Source organism: Silurus meridionalis, chromosome 6 (assembly GCF_014805685.1).
Source record: "Silurus meridionalis isolate SWU-2019-XX chromosome 6, ASM1480568v1, whole genome shotgun sequence".
NCBI lineage: Eukaryota > Metazoa > Chordata > Actinopteri > Siluriformes > Siluridae > Silurus > Silurus meridionalis.
In genome coordinates, this window is record NC_060889.1 from 1,466,367 (window position 1) to 1,481,631 (window position 15,265).

Consider the following 15,265-nt stretch of genomic DNA (forward strand, 5'->3'; position numbering starts at 1 on the left):
TGTTTTACATTTGTGTTTAGTCTTTTGTGTGACGCTTAGATTATTATTATAAATAGCTGCGACTCCACCTCTTCTGCCATTTAGACGGGGTTAGTGTATGTAACTAAACGCAAGAGGACTCGCTTCATTCAATGTTACATATCCATTCGGTTTAATCCATGTTTCTGTCAAACATTATTTTAAACTCCTGGTCGGTAATAATTTAATTTAAAGTAAGCACTTTTGACGTGAGACCTAATATTCAACAATCTTCTCTTCAGATCAGAGGTGCGTTCAGTCCTATTTAATTTAAGGTTAATCAGGTTATTTAAACAGAATGTCTGAGAATTCCTATATTTTGGTTTTGCTCGGGGGACAGACAGTCTCAATTTGGTGGAACCTGAGTGATGACCTTGTGCAGCTAACAGACGGTCGGTTTAGCCTAACTATCTGCTCCCTGGCCTTGGCTCTGGACAGTCACTTGTTAACTAGTGCTGCTCTGAGACTATGACCTATACTACAAGAAATGAGAGCACCTTCCCGAGTGGGATGGATAGCGTCCCGCCCTAACAGGCCAGCTTTGCCCTCATATTTGCTCCAATTATTTATGAAGCCGACATTGTTTTTGGAGCACCAATCGGACATCCAGCAGTTCAGCTTTTCTGATGGCAGGAGGGGGAAGTGTGCGCGCGAGGGGTGCGTGGGGTAGTCCACAATTCTGTTGGCATCGCAGATGCAGCGTGTAGTTTAAATGTCCATGATGGACTGAAAGAGACCGATCTTCTCAGCCGTCTTCATTATCCCCTGTATTGATTTGCGATCCGAGACAGTGCAGTTCCCAAACCAGGCAGTGTTGCAACTGCTCAGGATGCGCTCAATGGTCCCGTTGTAGAACATTGTCAGGATGGAGGGAGGGAGATGAGCTTTCCTCAGCTTTATCAGAAAGAAAAGACGCTGCTGGGCTTTCTTGGTGATAGAGCTGGTGTTGAGTGAGCAGGTAAGGTTATCCGCCAAATGAACACCAAGGAATTTGCCCTTGCTGATCTCCACTGAGGATCCATTAATGATCAGTGGAGAGTAACCACTCTGCACTCTCCTGAAGTCCACAACCATCTCTTTGGTTTTGTCAACATTTAGAGACAGGTTGTTGGCTCCACACCAGGCTGTTAACTGGTGCACCTCCTCTCTGTATGCTCATCATTCTTGCTAATGAGGCCCACCATGGTCGTGTCATCGGCGACCTTGACGTGTGGTTCGAGCTATGCATTGCTACACAGTCGTAAGAGTCAGCAGAGTAAACAGCAGTGGGCTGAGCACACAGCCCTGAGGGGCCCCAGTGCTCAGTGGTGGTGCTGGAAATGCGCTTCCCGATACGGACTGACTGAGGTCTCCCAATCAGGAACTCCGGGATCCAGTTGCAGAGGGAGGTGTTCAGGCCAAGTAGGCTCAAGCGTATCGATCAGATGCTGTGGGATGTTCGTGTTGAATACTGAGCTGGTCTATGAACAGCATTCATACGTACTTGTCCTTGTTGTCCAGGTGGTGAGGGCCAGTCCGGTCCATGGAGCATTTGACAATACATAAACTGCATGGGGTCCAGTAAGGGTGGAGGCTGCATCTTGATGCTCCTCATGACGAGCCTCTTTGGAGTCAGATATAATCCAATTTTTTGTCCAGGAAGCAGACATTTAAAAATAGAAAGGACAGGAGAGCAGGCCGGCTAGGATTAGCCTTTAGCAAAGCATGGACACCCGCCCACTTGCCGCGCTTCCGCTTTCTTGAGCACTGCTTTCGACATCCCCCACACGTGTGTGTTAACAATGGACATTGTCCCAAAGCAGCTTTAAAGATATAAATAGATAATAATTAATAAAAACAATACCCAGTTTAGCATGTAAAGTGTGTATGAGTTTTGTGTCACTGTGGGCTCCATGGCGCAGTAGTACAGTGCAGAGTCTGATACTGCAGCAGGAAAGATCTCCAGATCTACTTTCTTTTTGTCTTTATGAAGTCTGATAGATATTCTTGGGTCAAGTTGTTCAGCTTTAATGACATAATCTGAGGATATTTGAATCATCAGCAGAAACTCAGGTCCTGATTGAGGTTTTTGTCGATACCAGTGGAGATAAACAGCTGTGTCATCATATGTGCAGGTCAGTGTGGTGTTACTGCCTTCAGGTGAAGATATGATGGTTTGTTCTGGTGTAATGCTGCTGCCAACAGCTCCTGCTGTAAACACATTACAACAACAAATATTTCTAATGTTATTTCTTAAGGACCAACTGAATCATCATGTTTATGTTTCAGTACAAATCTCCAGCATCCACATAAAGTTTGTGTAGAATATTAAAGACTTACCAATGATTTGAACAACTATGAAAAGAAAGAAGAGGAACATGATGCTTGTGTCTTGCAGTAGATATAAATGTCAGTATCTCTGTGAAACTGTCTAAACTGTATCTCACCACATCGAGCTCCGCCCACTTTTACTGAGGTGTAGTCATGACGATTCTGTCATCAAATCCTCAGTTTGTAGTCGTGTAAATCCTGCCCTCATTTCATGTGAAATTACAAAGATTTTTATTTATTTTTTAAATCAAATAATTAAAGTACATATTAAATGTAAATACAGAGTTGTTTTAGAGATTTGTTCAGAGAGTTTATGATGTGTGTTAATTTTTTTAATGTCTATGTTGTACTAAATTTTTTGACAATGCTGAAAAGGTGGTATAGAAGAATATCCGATATTATAATAAATAAATAATAAATTAACAAAGACAACTCAAATATTACAATTTCCTAAGATGTTCTCTGTATTAGTGAATTGAGTTGTGAGGAAGTATGTAGTTAGTATTTAATCCGATTATTGAGTATTGAATCTGTTTATTCTAAAAGTTTATAATAGAACTACAGAAAAAGTCACATGGTGCAGACAGGAGACATGTTTTTAACTGATCTTTATTCTAGGGTTGTTTACACTGAAGAGCTGATGATTAAACTCAGGAACCATGAAGATGGATTTGGACTGTAATTATATAAACAGTCTGCTACAATGGTTTGGAGCTTCAATTGCCATGAACTGTTAAATCGGCTGAATCAAGTCTCTATCAGGTAGCTGTATGTAGCACTTGTGCTGTAGCTGCAGGACAGAGTAACATCACCTTCATTTACAACTTTATGAGTGAAACTTGGGGTTTATTGAATCTCCCATTGAGTCACCTGTTATAGAACATAATGCATTTAAATTTTTAATATGTGGACAAATAATAAATAATCTTACATTCTGCTTTTTCTCCTCACCACACACTCATTTATCACTAATTCAATGCTTAACATATTAAAAGAACAAAAAATATTAATATATAACTCACCTAGTGAAAGCCACAGACACGTAAATATAACAGTGAACATTATGGATGTTTTTTCCTGAATAAAAATATTCTGAGCTCTTTCTGTACACTAACATGTTAACATCATACAAGTTTATGAAGCTCCACCCTACAGCATCACGTGACAGAGTCACCATTGTTACTGTCAGATTGTTGGTTTTTTACTGAAACATACTGACTTTACATTCAGAATCACACGGGGAATCTGTCCTGAGCACATAATAAACAAACACAAACCATGAAAATGATGTAATTATAATAATTTTAACAATAGTCCACTATAAAAAATAAATATAAACAAATTAATTTAGGATGTAGTTAAATTATGTAAAATATTCTGTATATTAAACAGTATAACAAACATTTTCTGAGGTATTTCACTGAGGTGAGGAACAAACCAGCTGCTGCTCTTGGTGACGCTATAAAGATGTCAGTGAGCCATTAGGGCTTAAAGTGAAGTGTGCACAGTGTGTGTAATGTGTCCTGGATTGAGTAAATGTTGTAGTAAAAGAAACATTAATCAAGACTTTCGATTGAAGATGAAATGAACATTGTTACTAATCAGCGGTATCCGACGAGGATGGAATTCCAACCCCTGCGTGCAGAGCACAATGGATTAGCAGTCTATCGCCTTAACCACTCGGCCACCTCGTCACGTGGCGCAACCCAATATCCTAACGAAGCCCTATTTTTCAAGACAGGCCTAAGGACTTAAATAATAATTGAAAAAAGAAAAATCTAAAAACACTATAAATGATAACTGTACATTCAAAACTAATCTGATCTCAGCACACACACGCAATAAATAGTTAAAAAAGCCACGGAATCTTGGGGTGACATAGCACATGTTCATTCGGTTTTCCCAATGGCAACCGACACAGGGTGGGTAAAGGTCATGCTGTGACCCGGATTCGAACCGGGGTTGCTGCGGCCACAACGCAGAGTACTAACCACTATACGATCATGGCGTTAAACGCTTGAGGTGGCGCAGAAGTGATGTTTTACCTGGAATGTAAACTACTGGCTGACGACATGGGCCACATTGGGAGCTGTTCACCACATTCGTCTTTCCTTCTGGTAACTATTTCAATGGTGTACAGCGTTGAGCTTTGTGAAAGTCAACTTACAAGCATGATGCTAAATGTGGCCAAAGTCAGATTTAGCGTGCTATGTTGAAAGCACCATGCCATGACTCTAATACCAGCTGGGGTAGCTGTGGCTCCTCGAGCAAAGTGGATGCAGAATTCAACGCCCTTATTTAAGCAAAAAAAAGGCTTCCCATACCGGGAGTCGAACCCGGGCCACCTGGGTGAAAACCAGGAATCCTAACCGCTAGACCATATGGGAAACAGACGCCGAAACCTGATCACAAAGGGCTATGTCAAATGAGGACCAACTTTGGATCCATTGAAACACACCCCTTTGATCTCAGTGTGTCAAACTTTGGCATCGTGCATAAGGTCAGAAAGAGCCGAGCCAGCCAGGAGTCGAAACTGGAATCTTCTGATCCGTAGTCAGATGCGTTATCCATTGCGCCACTGGCCCAAGCCTGAGCTGTCTGATTGAGATACTCAGTCATTTTGATGCCCTTCATGAAAACGTGCCACTGGACGCGAGCCACGACCAAACCAAGAATTCAAAAGCACAGCAAAAAAAATTCGCCTGAATTCAAGTTTGGGATGCAGTGTCCATAGGCCGTTCTATTAGCCACAAGTCTATGATGTTATTATTTGCATTCATTTTACTGTGTTTTGCAGGTGTCCTAATCCAGAGAGTCATATAGTGGTACTTTAATCTAGTGAGCATAAAAAATTGTTGCTTTATCTGACAAGCAAAACTTTTAGATAGGGTATTAGCACAAGAATAGATAACTAATGAAACACTATGCAGCTTCAACTAAGCGGTTCGTCTGTAGATGGCGTTAGACTCAACACGTTAAACATGAGCAAATATCTTCAAAGGATGAGGTGGCTCAGCGGTTAAGGTGATGGACTGCTAATCCATTGTGTTCTGAATGTGTGGGTTCGAATCCCATCTTTATCATTTAGTTTACTTTAATGAAATAATCAGAAATGTTACTTGAAGTCCAACATCACAAATCATATACATTTATGTTCTATACCAGGGGTGGCCAACCCGCGGCTCGCGAGCCGCATGCGGCTCTTTGGCTGGTTTCATGCGGCTCTTACGTTCTTTTCGAAGTTTGTGTGTGTTTGATTTTTAATGTGCGTGTTCGCTATGCTTACGTTCAATACGGTATTTTTAAGACTTAAATGAGCTTGCCCCTACTGGGAAACTTTGCAGTATATCAGACCTTGGCATGAGGCCAATCATAAATTACAGGGATGCACCGAGAATTTTCGGAAATACCTAAATCACCGAAACAACATGGCAGAAACACAATTGTAATGACGCAATAAAAAAGCGCAGCAGCACACGGATAAGAGCAACGTGTCTGCGGTGTGCGGATAGCGATTTGCAAAACATGCAATGCTGAAATTTCAAGAGGGGGTGTATCTGCAAAGAGTTTTTCCAAGTCGGGTTTAGTTTATCACCTGAAATCCAAACATCCCGATTTCCTTCTAAATATGAGAAGAACGCGGCGCAGAAAAGTAAAGTCAATCCGAGCATGCGCCATCCGGCCTGTAGAGGACGTTTTGAAAAGGCAGGAAAGTTTTCCAGTGATGGTGCCAAGGCAAAAGGCAGAACACAAAAAATTATGGATTTCATTGCCGTTTGAATTGATTTTTTTATTTGGGTGCATCCCTTAAATATTATCGTTGGTGTGGCCCTCTGACACAATTCAGGTTTCTCATGTGGCCCCTTGTAAAAATGAATTGCCCACCCCTGCGGTATATTCATCTCACGCACATGCGCATTTGACGAAAATACCGTATTGAACTCAAGCGAAGTGAACACGCACATGAATCAACAAAAAACAAAGTGTGTTTTCTACCCTGAAACACGTGAATTCAAAGCATCGATCTGTTCTGACTGACCCCCATGTGAAAGAATTGCTTCGAGTGGCAACAATGGAATACGAGGCAGATTTGAAGGGGATTGTTCAAGGCAAGGAATGCCAAAATTCCCACTAAGTAACATGCATAGTAAAAGAAAAACACTATTGTAAATTATTATATATTTTTTTGTGGACTTGGTTAAAATGAGTGTGTGTGTGTGTGTGTGTGTGTGAGTGTGTGTGTGTGTGTGTGTGTGTGTGTGTGTGTGTGTGTGTGTGTGTGTGTGTGTGTGTGTGTGTGTGTGTGTGTGTGTGTGTGTGTGTGTGTGTGTGTGTGTGTGTGTGTGTGTGTGTGTGTGTGTGTGTGTGTGTGTGTGTGTGTGTGTGTGTGTGTGTGTGTGTGTGTGTGTGTGTGTGTGTGTGTGTGTGTGTGTGTGTGTGTGTGTGTGTGTGTGTGTGTGTGTGTGTGTGTGTGTGTGTGTGTGTGTGTGTGTGTGTGTGTGTGTGTGTGTGTGTGTGTGTGTGTGTGTGTGTGTGTGTGTGTGTGTGTGTGTGTGTGTGTGTGTGTGTGTGTGTGTGTGTGTGTGTGTGTGTGTGTGTGTGTGTGTGTGTGTGTGTGTGTGTGTGTGTGTGTGTGTGTGTGTGTGTGTGTGTGTGTGTGTGTGTGTGTGTGTGTGTGTGTGTGTGTGTGTGTGTGTGTGTGTGTGTGTGTGTGTGTGTGTGTGTGTGTGTGTGTGTGTGTGTGTGTGTGTGTGTGTGTGTGTGTGTGTGTGTGTGTGTGTGTGTGTGTGTGTGTGTGTGTGTGTGTGTGTGTGTGTGTGTGTGTGTGTGTGTGTGTGTGTGTGTGTGTGTGTGTGTGTGTGTGTGTGTGTGTGTGTGTGTGTGTGTGTGTGTGTGTGTGTGTGTGTGTGTGTGTGTGTGTGTGTGTGTGTGTGTGTGTGTGTGTGTGTGTGTGTGTGTGTGTGTGTGTGTGTGTGTGTGTGTGTGTGTGTGTGTGTGTGTGTGTGTGTGTGTGTGTGTGTGTGTGTGTGTGTGTGTGTGTGTGTGTGTGTGTGTGTGTGTGTGTGTGTGTGTGTGTGTGTGTGTGTGTGTGTGTGTGTGTGTGTGTGTGTGTGTGTGTGTGTGTGTGTGTGTGTGTGTGTGTGTGTGTGTGTGTGTGTGTGTGTGTGTGTGTGTGTGTGTGTGTGTGTGTGTGTGTGTGTGTGTGTGTGTGTGTGTGTGTGTGTGTGTGTGTGTGTGTGTGTGTGTGTGTGTGTGTGTGTGTGTGTGTGTGTGTGTGTGTGTGTGTGTGTGTGTGTGTGTGTGTGTGTGTGTGTGTGTGTGTGTGTGTGTGTGTGTGTGTGTGTGTGTGTGTGTGTGTGTGTGTGTGTGTGTGTGTGTGTGTGTGTGTGTGTGTGTGTGTGTGTGTGTGTGTGTGTGTGTGTGTGTGTGTGTGTGTGTGTGTGTGTGTGTGTGTGTGTGTGTGTGTGTGTGTGTGTGTGTGTGTGTGTGTGTGTGTGTGTGTGTGTGTGTGTGTGTGTGTGTGTGTGTGTGTGTGTGTGTGTGTGTGTGTGTGTGTGTGTGTGTGTGTGTGTGTGTGTGTGTGTGTGTGTGTGTGTGTGTGTGTGTGTGTGTGTGTGTGTGTGTGTGTGTGTGTGTGTGTGTGTGTGTGTGTGTGTGTGTGTGTGTGTGTGTGTGTGTGTGTGTGTGTGTGTGTGTGTGTGTGTGTTATTATTATTATTATTATTATTATTATTATTATTATTATTATTATATTTTATTTAATCATATAAATGTACAAATATCAAGTCAGAGCTGTAATACTGTCTACAGTTCTGTCATCATTGTAATCATAAAATAAAATAAGATTTCAGATTTTAATTTCTTCATTCCTCATTTTGACCAGATCATCACTTTACAGTATAAGTGAAAGTTAATTGAGACTCCATTACAACTCACAACTATTCCACTGTTGCTGATCAACACAATGCATCTTTTGGATATGTTGTGTCTCATGATTTAAAAAAACATACTGTACATAAACCTCTGCACACTTTGGCATATTATTTACTTTATTTTATATTATTTTTATTTATGTGTGTAGGATAGAATTTTGGCTCAATAATATATGTGACTGTGATCAGAAAACAGAGGCACATCTCACAATTTATATATTCAGAACTATAAATTAATATCAGACAGAATCACTGGACTTCTGGAACTTACTGGACAAAAAACTACAGACTTCTGCACTGGTTTCCAGTAAAACCCATCACTTATACAGCTTTAAACTTTCTGATTTTAATTTCTTCATTTCTCATTTTGTTTTGCTGTTTTGTCTCTTCTCCTTTCCTTTTCTCTGAGCTCAGTCTTCTTGATACAGAAGGTATATTGCTTTTGTAAAAAATGATATTTAATGAGAATTTTAGTTCTGTGAAATCAAGCTGACAGTGTGTAGATTACAGCTGAGGCTCGTTACTAAGAAAAACCAGAGCAGGAGTTCGGATAACACATAAACATTGTGTATGACAGAAGAACAGGTGTAGTCGATATCATGGAAGTGAATGTAAACATGTAAACAGCTCCATCTAGTGAGAAAAGCATGAATCTGCTGCAGTCATGTGTAGTGCTTTTTGTACAGTGGAGTTGGGTTTCCTGTCACTGTGGGCGTCAGAGCGCAGTAGTACAGTGCAGAGTCTGATACAGCAGCAGAGGAGATGTGCAGATCCACTTGTTTATTTCCATGAACTTTAGCACTCGTTCTTGGTGGGATGTTGGGACTTAAAGCTCCACTTTCATAAATATAAAGAATGAACTCAGGATTAGATTTTGGATCTTGTTTGTACCACTGCAGATTCTTTACAGTATCACTAAAGTCTTTGTAGCTGCAGGACAGAGTAACATCATCACCTTCATCTACAACTTTATGAGTGAGAAGTGACTTTATTGAATCCGCCATGGAGTCACCTGTCATAGAGATAAAAACATTTAATGATTATATAATCAATTATTATATAACTGCAGAATCACAGAATAATTAATCACAAATTACGCAATGATTATTTTTTAAACAGTAAATAATTCTGAATTTAACTCACCTATTGAAAGCCACAGACACATGAAAATGATAGTGAACATGATAAAAGCTCTTAGCTGAATGAAACTATACTGAACTTTCTGCACTCTGTAGCATCATAAATGTTCATGAAGCTCCACCTCACAGCATCACATGACCAAGTCACCAATGTTACTGTCAGATTGTTGATTCTTAATGAGGCATTTGGAATTAATGCATCATTGGAATCTGTAAAATAATAATTAGCTGATTAAATTGTGAAATATTTTCATTTTCTGTTATATTTGTTTTTATAAGTGATGTCACTGCATTGGGGGCTTCAGCCTCATCAGAAATTGCTGTGAATAAGTATGTAAGTAATAATAAGTATAAGTGAATAAGTAAGTCATTGTGAATAATTATGTGAATTATGTGAAATTGTATACAGTACTGTCATTAATTTATTTATTCATTCTGTAAAAACAAATCATGTTTATTAAATAGGACAACCAACTTTTTTCTAGGTATTTCAATAAGATGAGGAACAAACCAGCTGCTGCTCTTTGTAATACCAGTGTGTGCACAGTGCACAGTGTGGGAGGTTTACTGGGTTCAGTGAAGGTTGCAGTGTGTATTCACTTGTGTGAGTGTGTGTAAGTGTATTGTTGTGCAAAGTATAATTCATAATCAAAGAACTCAACATTGGCAGATGTGGCAGGATCCTGGTACATGTCTGACAATAAGATAAGTGACTGCACCATCTTGTGGAGAAAGACTTTAAAACAGGAATTAAAAAAATTGTACAAACAATTTATTTTAATAAAAAATTAATACTGATTTTAAAAATAATTTCTTTATTGACTCTTCAACCAGTAATCATTAAATGTATAAGTAAAAATATTAATTTCCAATGGAAACTGGAACCTGTCTGGGAACTAAAAAAGTATTTAAGTGAAACAGGAAAACAGCTTCACCTCCTGAGAGAAACAAAATCACTGTAACTGTGGGCTTCATGGTGCAGTAGTCCAGTCTGATACCGGAAAATTCTTTGAAGAATGTGAGCAAGCCAGCTTCCTCGGAAACCCACCTAGCTTCAACCCGCACGAGAGGCGGAGCTAATGCTCTCATCACAGGGGGAAGAAACCGCCGAGAGGCATGCTTCTGAGCTTGTCAGCGAGTGCTGGACTGAGCAGGTGAGGTTGGAGAAAGGAACAAAGCCCGTCTCAAAAAAACAGCTGCGAAGTCCATTTGCGAGTACCAGGAACTGGTAGCAGGGCCAGAACCTTAAGCCGTGCAAGCTCGTTTCTCAGAGAGCGCAGCTCGGGAGCGGATCGATGGTGTTGACATGTGAGCACAATGCTCGCAGCCGACTCTCTCGAGATATCCTTGATCACTAGTCCTAGATTAGGTTGACCCAGAACACTCAGTTCTTGTCTATATCCTCTCTTTATACGCTTATGACCAGATGTGGAGTTATAATCAATAACCGTTTTTATGTTCTCACAGTGTGGTAATATGTATCTTGTTGTCATTAGTAGTTATAGTAATTTTGTTGTATGCTTCTAGAATAACCTTTTTGTATGTTTCTGTTGAGCATACCCTGAACTATCCTTTTGTGGCATTTGTTACTTTGCTTGTACACACATAGTGGTTCCTGTATTTCTGTTTTAGGCTTATCTTTTGCAGGCTCAACATGACCTTGTGGAGTTGTCTTTCCTAACTTTCTCTTCTGTTCACACACATACACACACACACACAAACACACACACACACACACACACACACACACACACACACACACACACACACACACACACACACACACACACACACACACACACACACACACACACACACACACACACACACACACACACACACACATACACACACACACACAAACACACACACACAAACACCTGGTGCACCACCCCCTTTCTCTCCTTCACTTTGGAAGTATATCTTCATGTGTGAGACAATAAACTTTGGAACTTCTCTCTGAAAGCTGATTCGTGTGTTTCATTGAGACTTCCCCGTATACGTAGGAGAGCAGAGTTTGAGATGGAAATGCTGAATTAAGGGGTATCCTGTCCAGGGGACAGAAGGCAATCCTGCCCAAGCGACAGAGGATAAAACATTCCTTACACCGACTTAGCGTGCTAAAAACATTAAAAAATGTTTTTACTGACAAACAAATGACAGACAATTCAACACATACACACAGAGCGCTTCATGAACAAACAGAAGCTGGCGCTGGCTTCACTCCATGTGCGTTTTCTGGTCGTGACGTCACCCCGCCGGTGATGGCCCGCGTCAAATTTGACTGATTACACACATTATTTCAGAGCAATCCCATAGCGCTCTGACGCAGCTAAAGTTCATGAAAGGAAACAGTAAAATCCCCCGAAAATAGTAAAACTGTTAAAAGTCAGTAAAAATAACAAGTAAAAATAAATATTTACATTTATAAATGAATTTCTTGTCACATTTCTACTTTTCAGAGACCTTCAGGCTGTTAGGTGAAGACGCATCCAAAAAGAATAAACTTTTTATTATGTTAGAGAAAGAAATGTTTCCTTCCTGATAGCATGTAAATGACTTCATATAATCAGCAAAACTGCTTCCCATAGAGCAAAACTGTGTTTAAGTTTTTGTACAGAGCAGCTGGATTTCCTGTCACTGTGGGCACCAGAGCACAGTAGTATAGAGCAGAGTCTGATACAGCAGCAGAGGAGATGATCAGATCCACTTGTTTATTAGTTTTGTCAAGTTTTATGGACAATCGTGGATGTGGTGGTTGAGCTTCTGTGACATGTTCACTTGTTTCATCAATCAGCAGCAGAAACTCTGGTCTTGATCCAGGTTTTTGTTGATACCAGTGAAGACTGTTAACTGATCCAGTATATGTGCAGGACAGTGTGATGTTGCTGCCTTCAGTTACAGATAAAGTGGTTTCTTCTGGTTTAATGCTGATATCAGCAGATTCTACTATAAAATAAATACAATAATATCATAACCATTTTTTCAATAATACATTTATGGGTCTGTCCAATAAAATGATAATTTTATGTGTAATATAAAACTTACCAATATCAGCAATAGTGAAGAAAAGTAAGAAGAGGAGTAACATTGTGATCCTGAGTGTTTAGTTCAGACCTCCAGCTTTAGAAAGGAATATCAGGGTTGTGTATGTGAGATTGTCTCTGATGTCTCCACGTGTAGCTCCGCCCACTCATATTTATTCATATTCATCACAACTCAAATCAGCTTCATCTCATACTGTAAAAGCGGCCTGACAGATTATTCTTTTACAGAATTCTTTTATTTAAAGGCCATAAATTCATACCAGTGGACAATAAATACTGGACAGTGGTATTGTTTAAAATTTTGCATCTGTACAAATGATTTGAAATAAAACAATAATGATGCTAATTAAAATTTTAACCAATGGACTCCACCAAAAACTGCAAATGCTGCTTTTAAGCTCTGCTCATTCATAACAATTTCCACCTACATTGTTTTTTTTTTTATACACATGCACATGAATGAAGAAAGGCAGAATGATTGCTTACAATTAATCAGAAAGAAAACTGCAATTTCACATGTATATAGTAAATGGTATTTCCTTTATAGGTAAAGGAAATATCTTTGATGTGTTTTTGTACAGTCTTTCACTGACTCTGTATTACTGTGTAGCGTCTTTAAGTGCACAGTGATAGAGAGCAGAATCTGAGAGCTTTAGACCTCTGATAGTAAGTTCAGTAGAGTCGCTGGTAATTTTGGACTCTAATCGAGTGTCAGTGGGTTTGCGCTCTACAGAACTATATGATCTTGCACCTTTAAGCAGTAAAAACTGTGGTGCACCGTTAGGATATTGTTTGTACCACAAAAACATAATTCGTTCACTGCGTGTTTCATATGAACATTTCAGAGTAACAGTGTCTGTTTCCTTCCCATTAGCATCTTTATCTATTGGTCCAAATTTATCTGCAAAACTGCTGTCTGTAAAGAAAATTATACAGAAATAATACAGTATATGAATTAATTTTGTAAGCACACTAAAACAGTATCTTAAAAATTAAATACCCTAAAGCCACAATATAATTTACACTAAAGTTACTGGTGAAAGTGAAGTACCTGTAGCTACAGTGAGAATCAGTGGTGTGTATCTCACTATGTACAGTAAGGTGTAGAGTTGAGTCATTTCTGAACACAGCTCTGTGAGGATTCTGTATAATAGTGCTGTATGTGCTGAACACATGAGGGAACACGTCTCTAGAAGACCACACCCAGGAAGTGCTGCTGTTGTAGTGTAACACTGTACAGATCATCACTTTATGGTATCAGTGTAAAATTATAACCAACACACTGCGTCTCTCTAAGTATGTAAAGTCACTGGCAGGCATGTGAAGTTAGTAACATCCGTGTGCTGTATCAAGTGTATCAGTGTATATACAGAAACTCACACACGCACAAACGCACACGGCAGTCCTTCGGTTGAGAAAGTCCGAGGTGCGCTTTGGGAGAAGCGTAGCTGAGCCGAGATGCGCGGGGAGGAGAAGCGCAGCCGGGACGGGATTGTGGAGTCCGAATGAAACGAAATAACAGAGTCCTGTGTGAAAACCGAAACCCGAAAACATAGACCGCACGTAAAGTCCAACACATACAATAACAATTGCTGGGTGAATTTGAGAGAGTGGTTTATGTAGGAGCGTGGTGGAGTGATTAGGAGCCTCAGGTGTGCATGATTAGGCCTGAAGGTCCAGAGAGAGTGGAGGCATGATTGATGATGAGCCCCAGGTGTGCGTGGTTAAACCTGGAGCTCTAGGGAGAGCGGAGGCATAGAGAGCCACCAAAGCCAGGTGGTTCCCTGACATTACCCCCCCCAAAGGGGGCGGCACCTGACGCACTTGGAGGAGGACCCCGGTGTCCATCCAGGGTCGAAAGGGACCTGGTCAGAACCACCTGTAGCAGAGACTGGGGACGGAGAGACAGGTTCAGCAAAGGCCGGAGGCGGAGAGACGTAAGACAGGGACCAAGCTGCGCCCGCAGCGGAGTCCAGAGGCTGAGCGACCTCCCCGGCAGAGACTAGAGACCGAGTGACGTACTCGGCGGCAATCAGGGGCGGATTGACACCCACTGGGGAGGTCTGGAGCGTAACGATGTCCACCCTGGAGACCCAAAACAGAGTGACGCCTTCGGCGGAGACCTGGACCGAAGGGGTGCCAACCACGGAGGTCAGGAGCGTAGTTATGTCCATAGCGGAGATCGGGGAATGCGTGATGCACTCGGTGTAGACGGGGAGCAGAAAAGATCGACGTTCCTTTTGCGCCAGGCGTCGCGACGACGTTTCTTTCGTACAGGCGGCACGATGTTCCTTCGCGCCAGGCGGCGGCACGACATCCTTTCGCCAGGCAATGGCAATGACACGCGTGGATGGGCGGCGTGACATTCGCCCAGGCGGCGGCACGACATCCCCTTTATGGGCAGGCAGGCGGTACGCTGTTCCCTTTGAGGGAACATTAAACATAAAAAGTTATGGTAACTTGTTATGAATCTATGTGGCAATGGCATCCTTCTTACTCTTTATGTCCTTTTATCATATATGACATGATCGGGCCAAATCAAATGTCATAGGGACCCACTTTAGCTCATGGACCCTAGTTTGGGCATCTCTGCTCTAAACTAAAAGATATAATAAAATTATTAAACTATTGCATGTTTTAATTGCTTTTGAAGTCCTAAAATAAAATAAATAAATAATAGAACAAAGCTGCATGTTTTATCTCTGCATAATGAATACAGTCTACAATCTGATCATTTCTGTACATGTTAAAGGTGTGTTGTGTAAAATAATTTACTAAATGAAATGAAAGCTGCTCAGATCACACTAATGATATTATA

At 41.3% G+C, this 15,265-nt stretch overlaps 3 non-coding genes and 1 gene segment (V, D, J or C); 1 reads left to right on the forward strand and 3 right to left on the reverse strand.

The window, feature by feature from the left end:
- Nucleotides 1-4,643: 4,643 nt before the first annotated feature.
- On the reverse strand, nucleotides 4,644-4,715 carry trnae-uuc. Its single transcript has one exon. It is a non-coding gene; the product is annotated as a tRNA-Glu (tRNA).
- A 125-nt stretch (nucleotides 4,716-4,840) lies between these two features.
- Nucleotides 4,841-4,913, reverse strand: trnar-acg. Its single transcript has one exon. It is a non-coding gene; the product is annotated as a tRNA-Arg (tRNA).
- A 416-nt stretch (nucleotides 4,914-5,329) lies between these two features.
- On the forward strand, nucleotides 5,330-5,411 carry trnas-gcu. The gene has a single exon. It is a non-coding gene; the product is annotated as a tRNA-Ser (tRNA).
- A 3,334-nt stretch (nucleotides 5,412-8,745) lies between these two features.
- LOC124387706 lies at nucleotides 8,746-9,557 on the reverse strand. The segment is given in 2 exon segments: nucleotides 8,746-9,273; nucleotides 9,405-9,557. Coding segments are annotated over 2 exon segments (390 nt in total).
- Nucleotides 9,558-15,265: the final 5,708 nt, after the last annotated feature.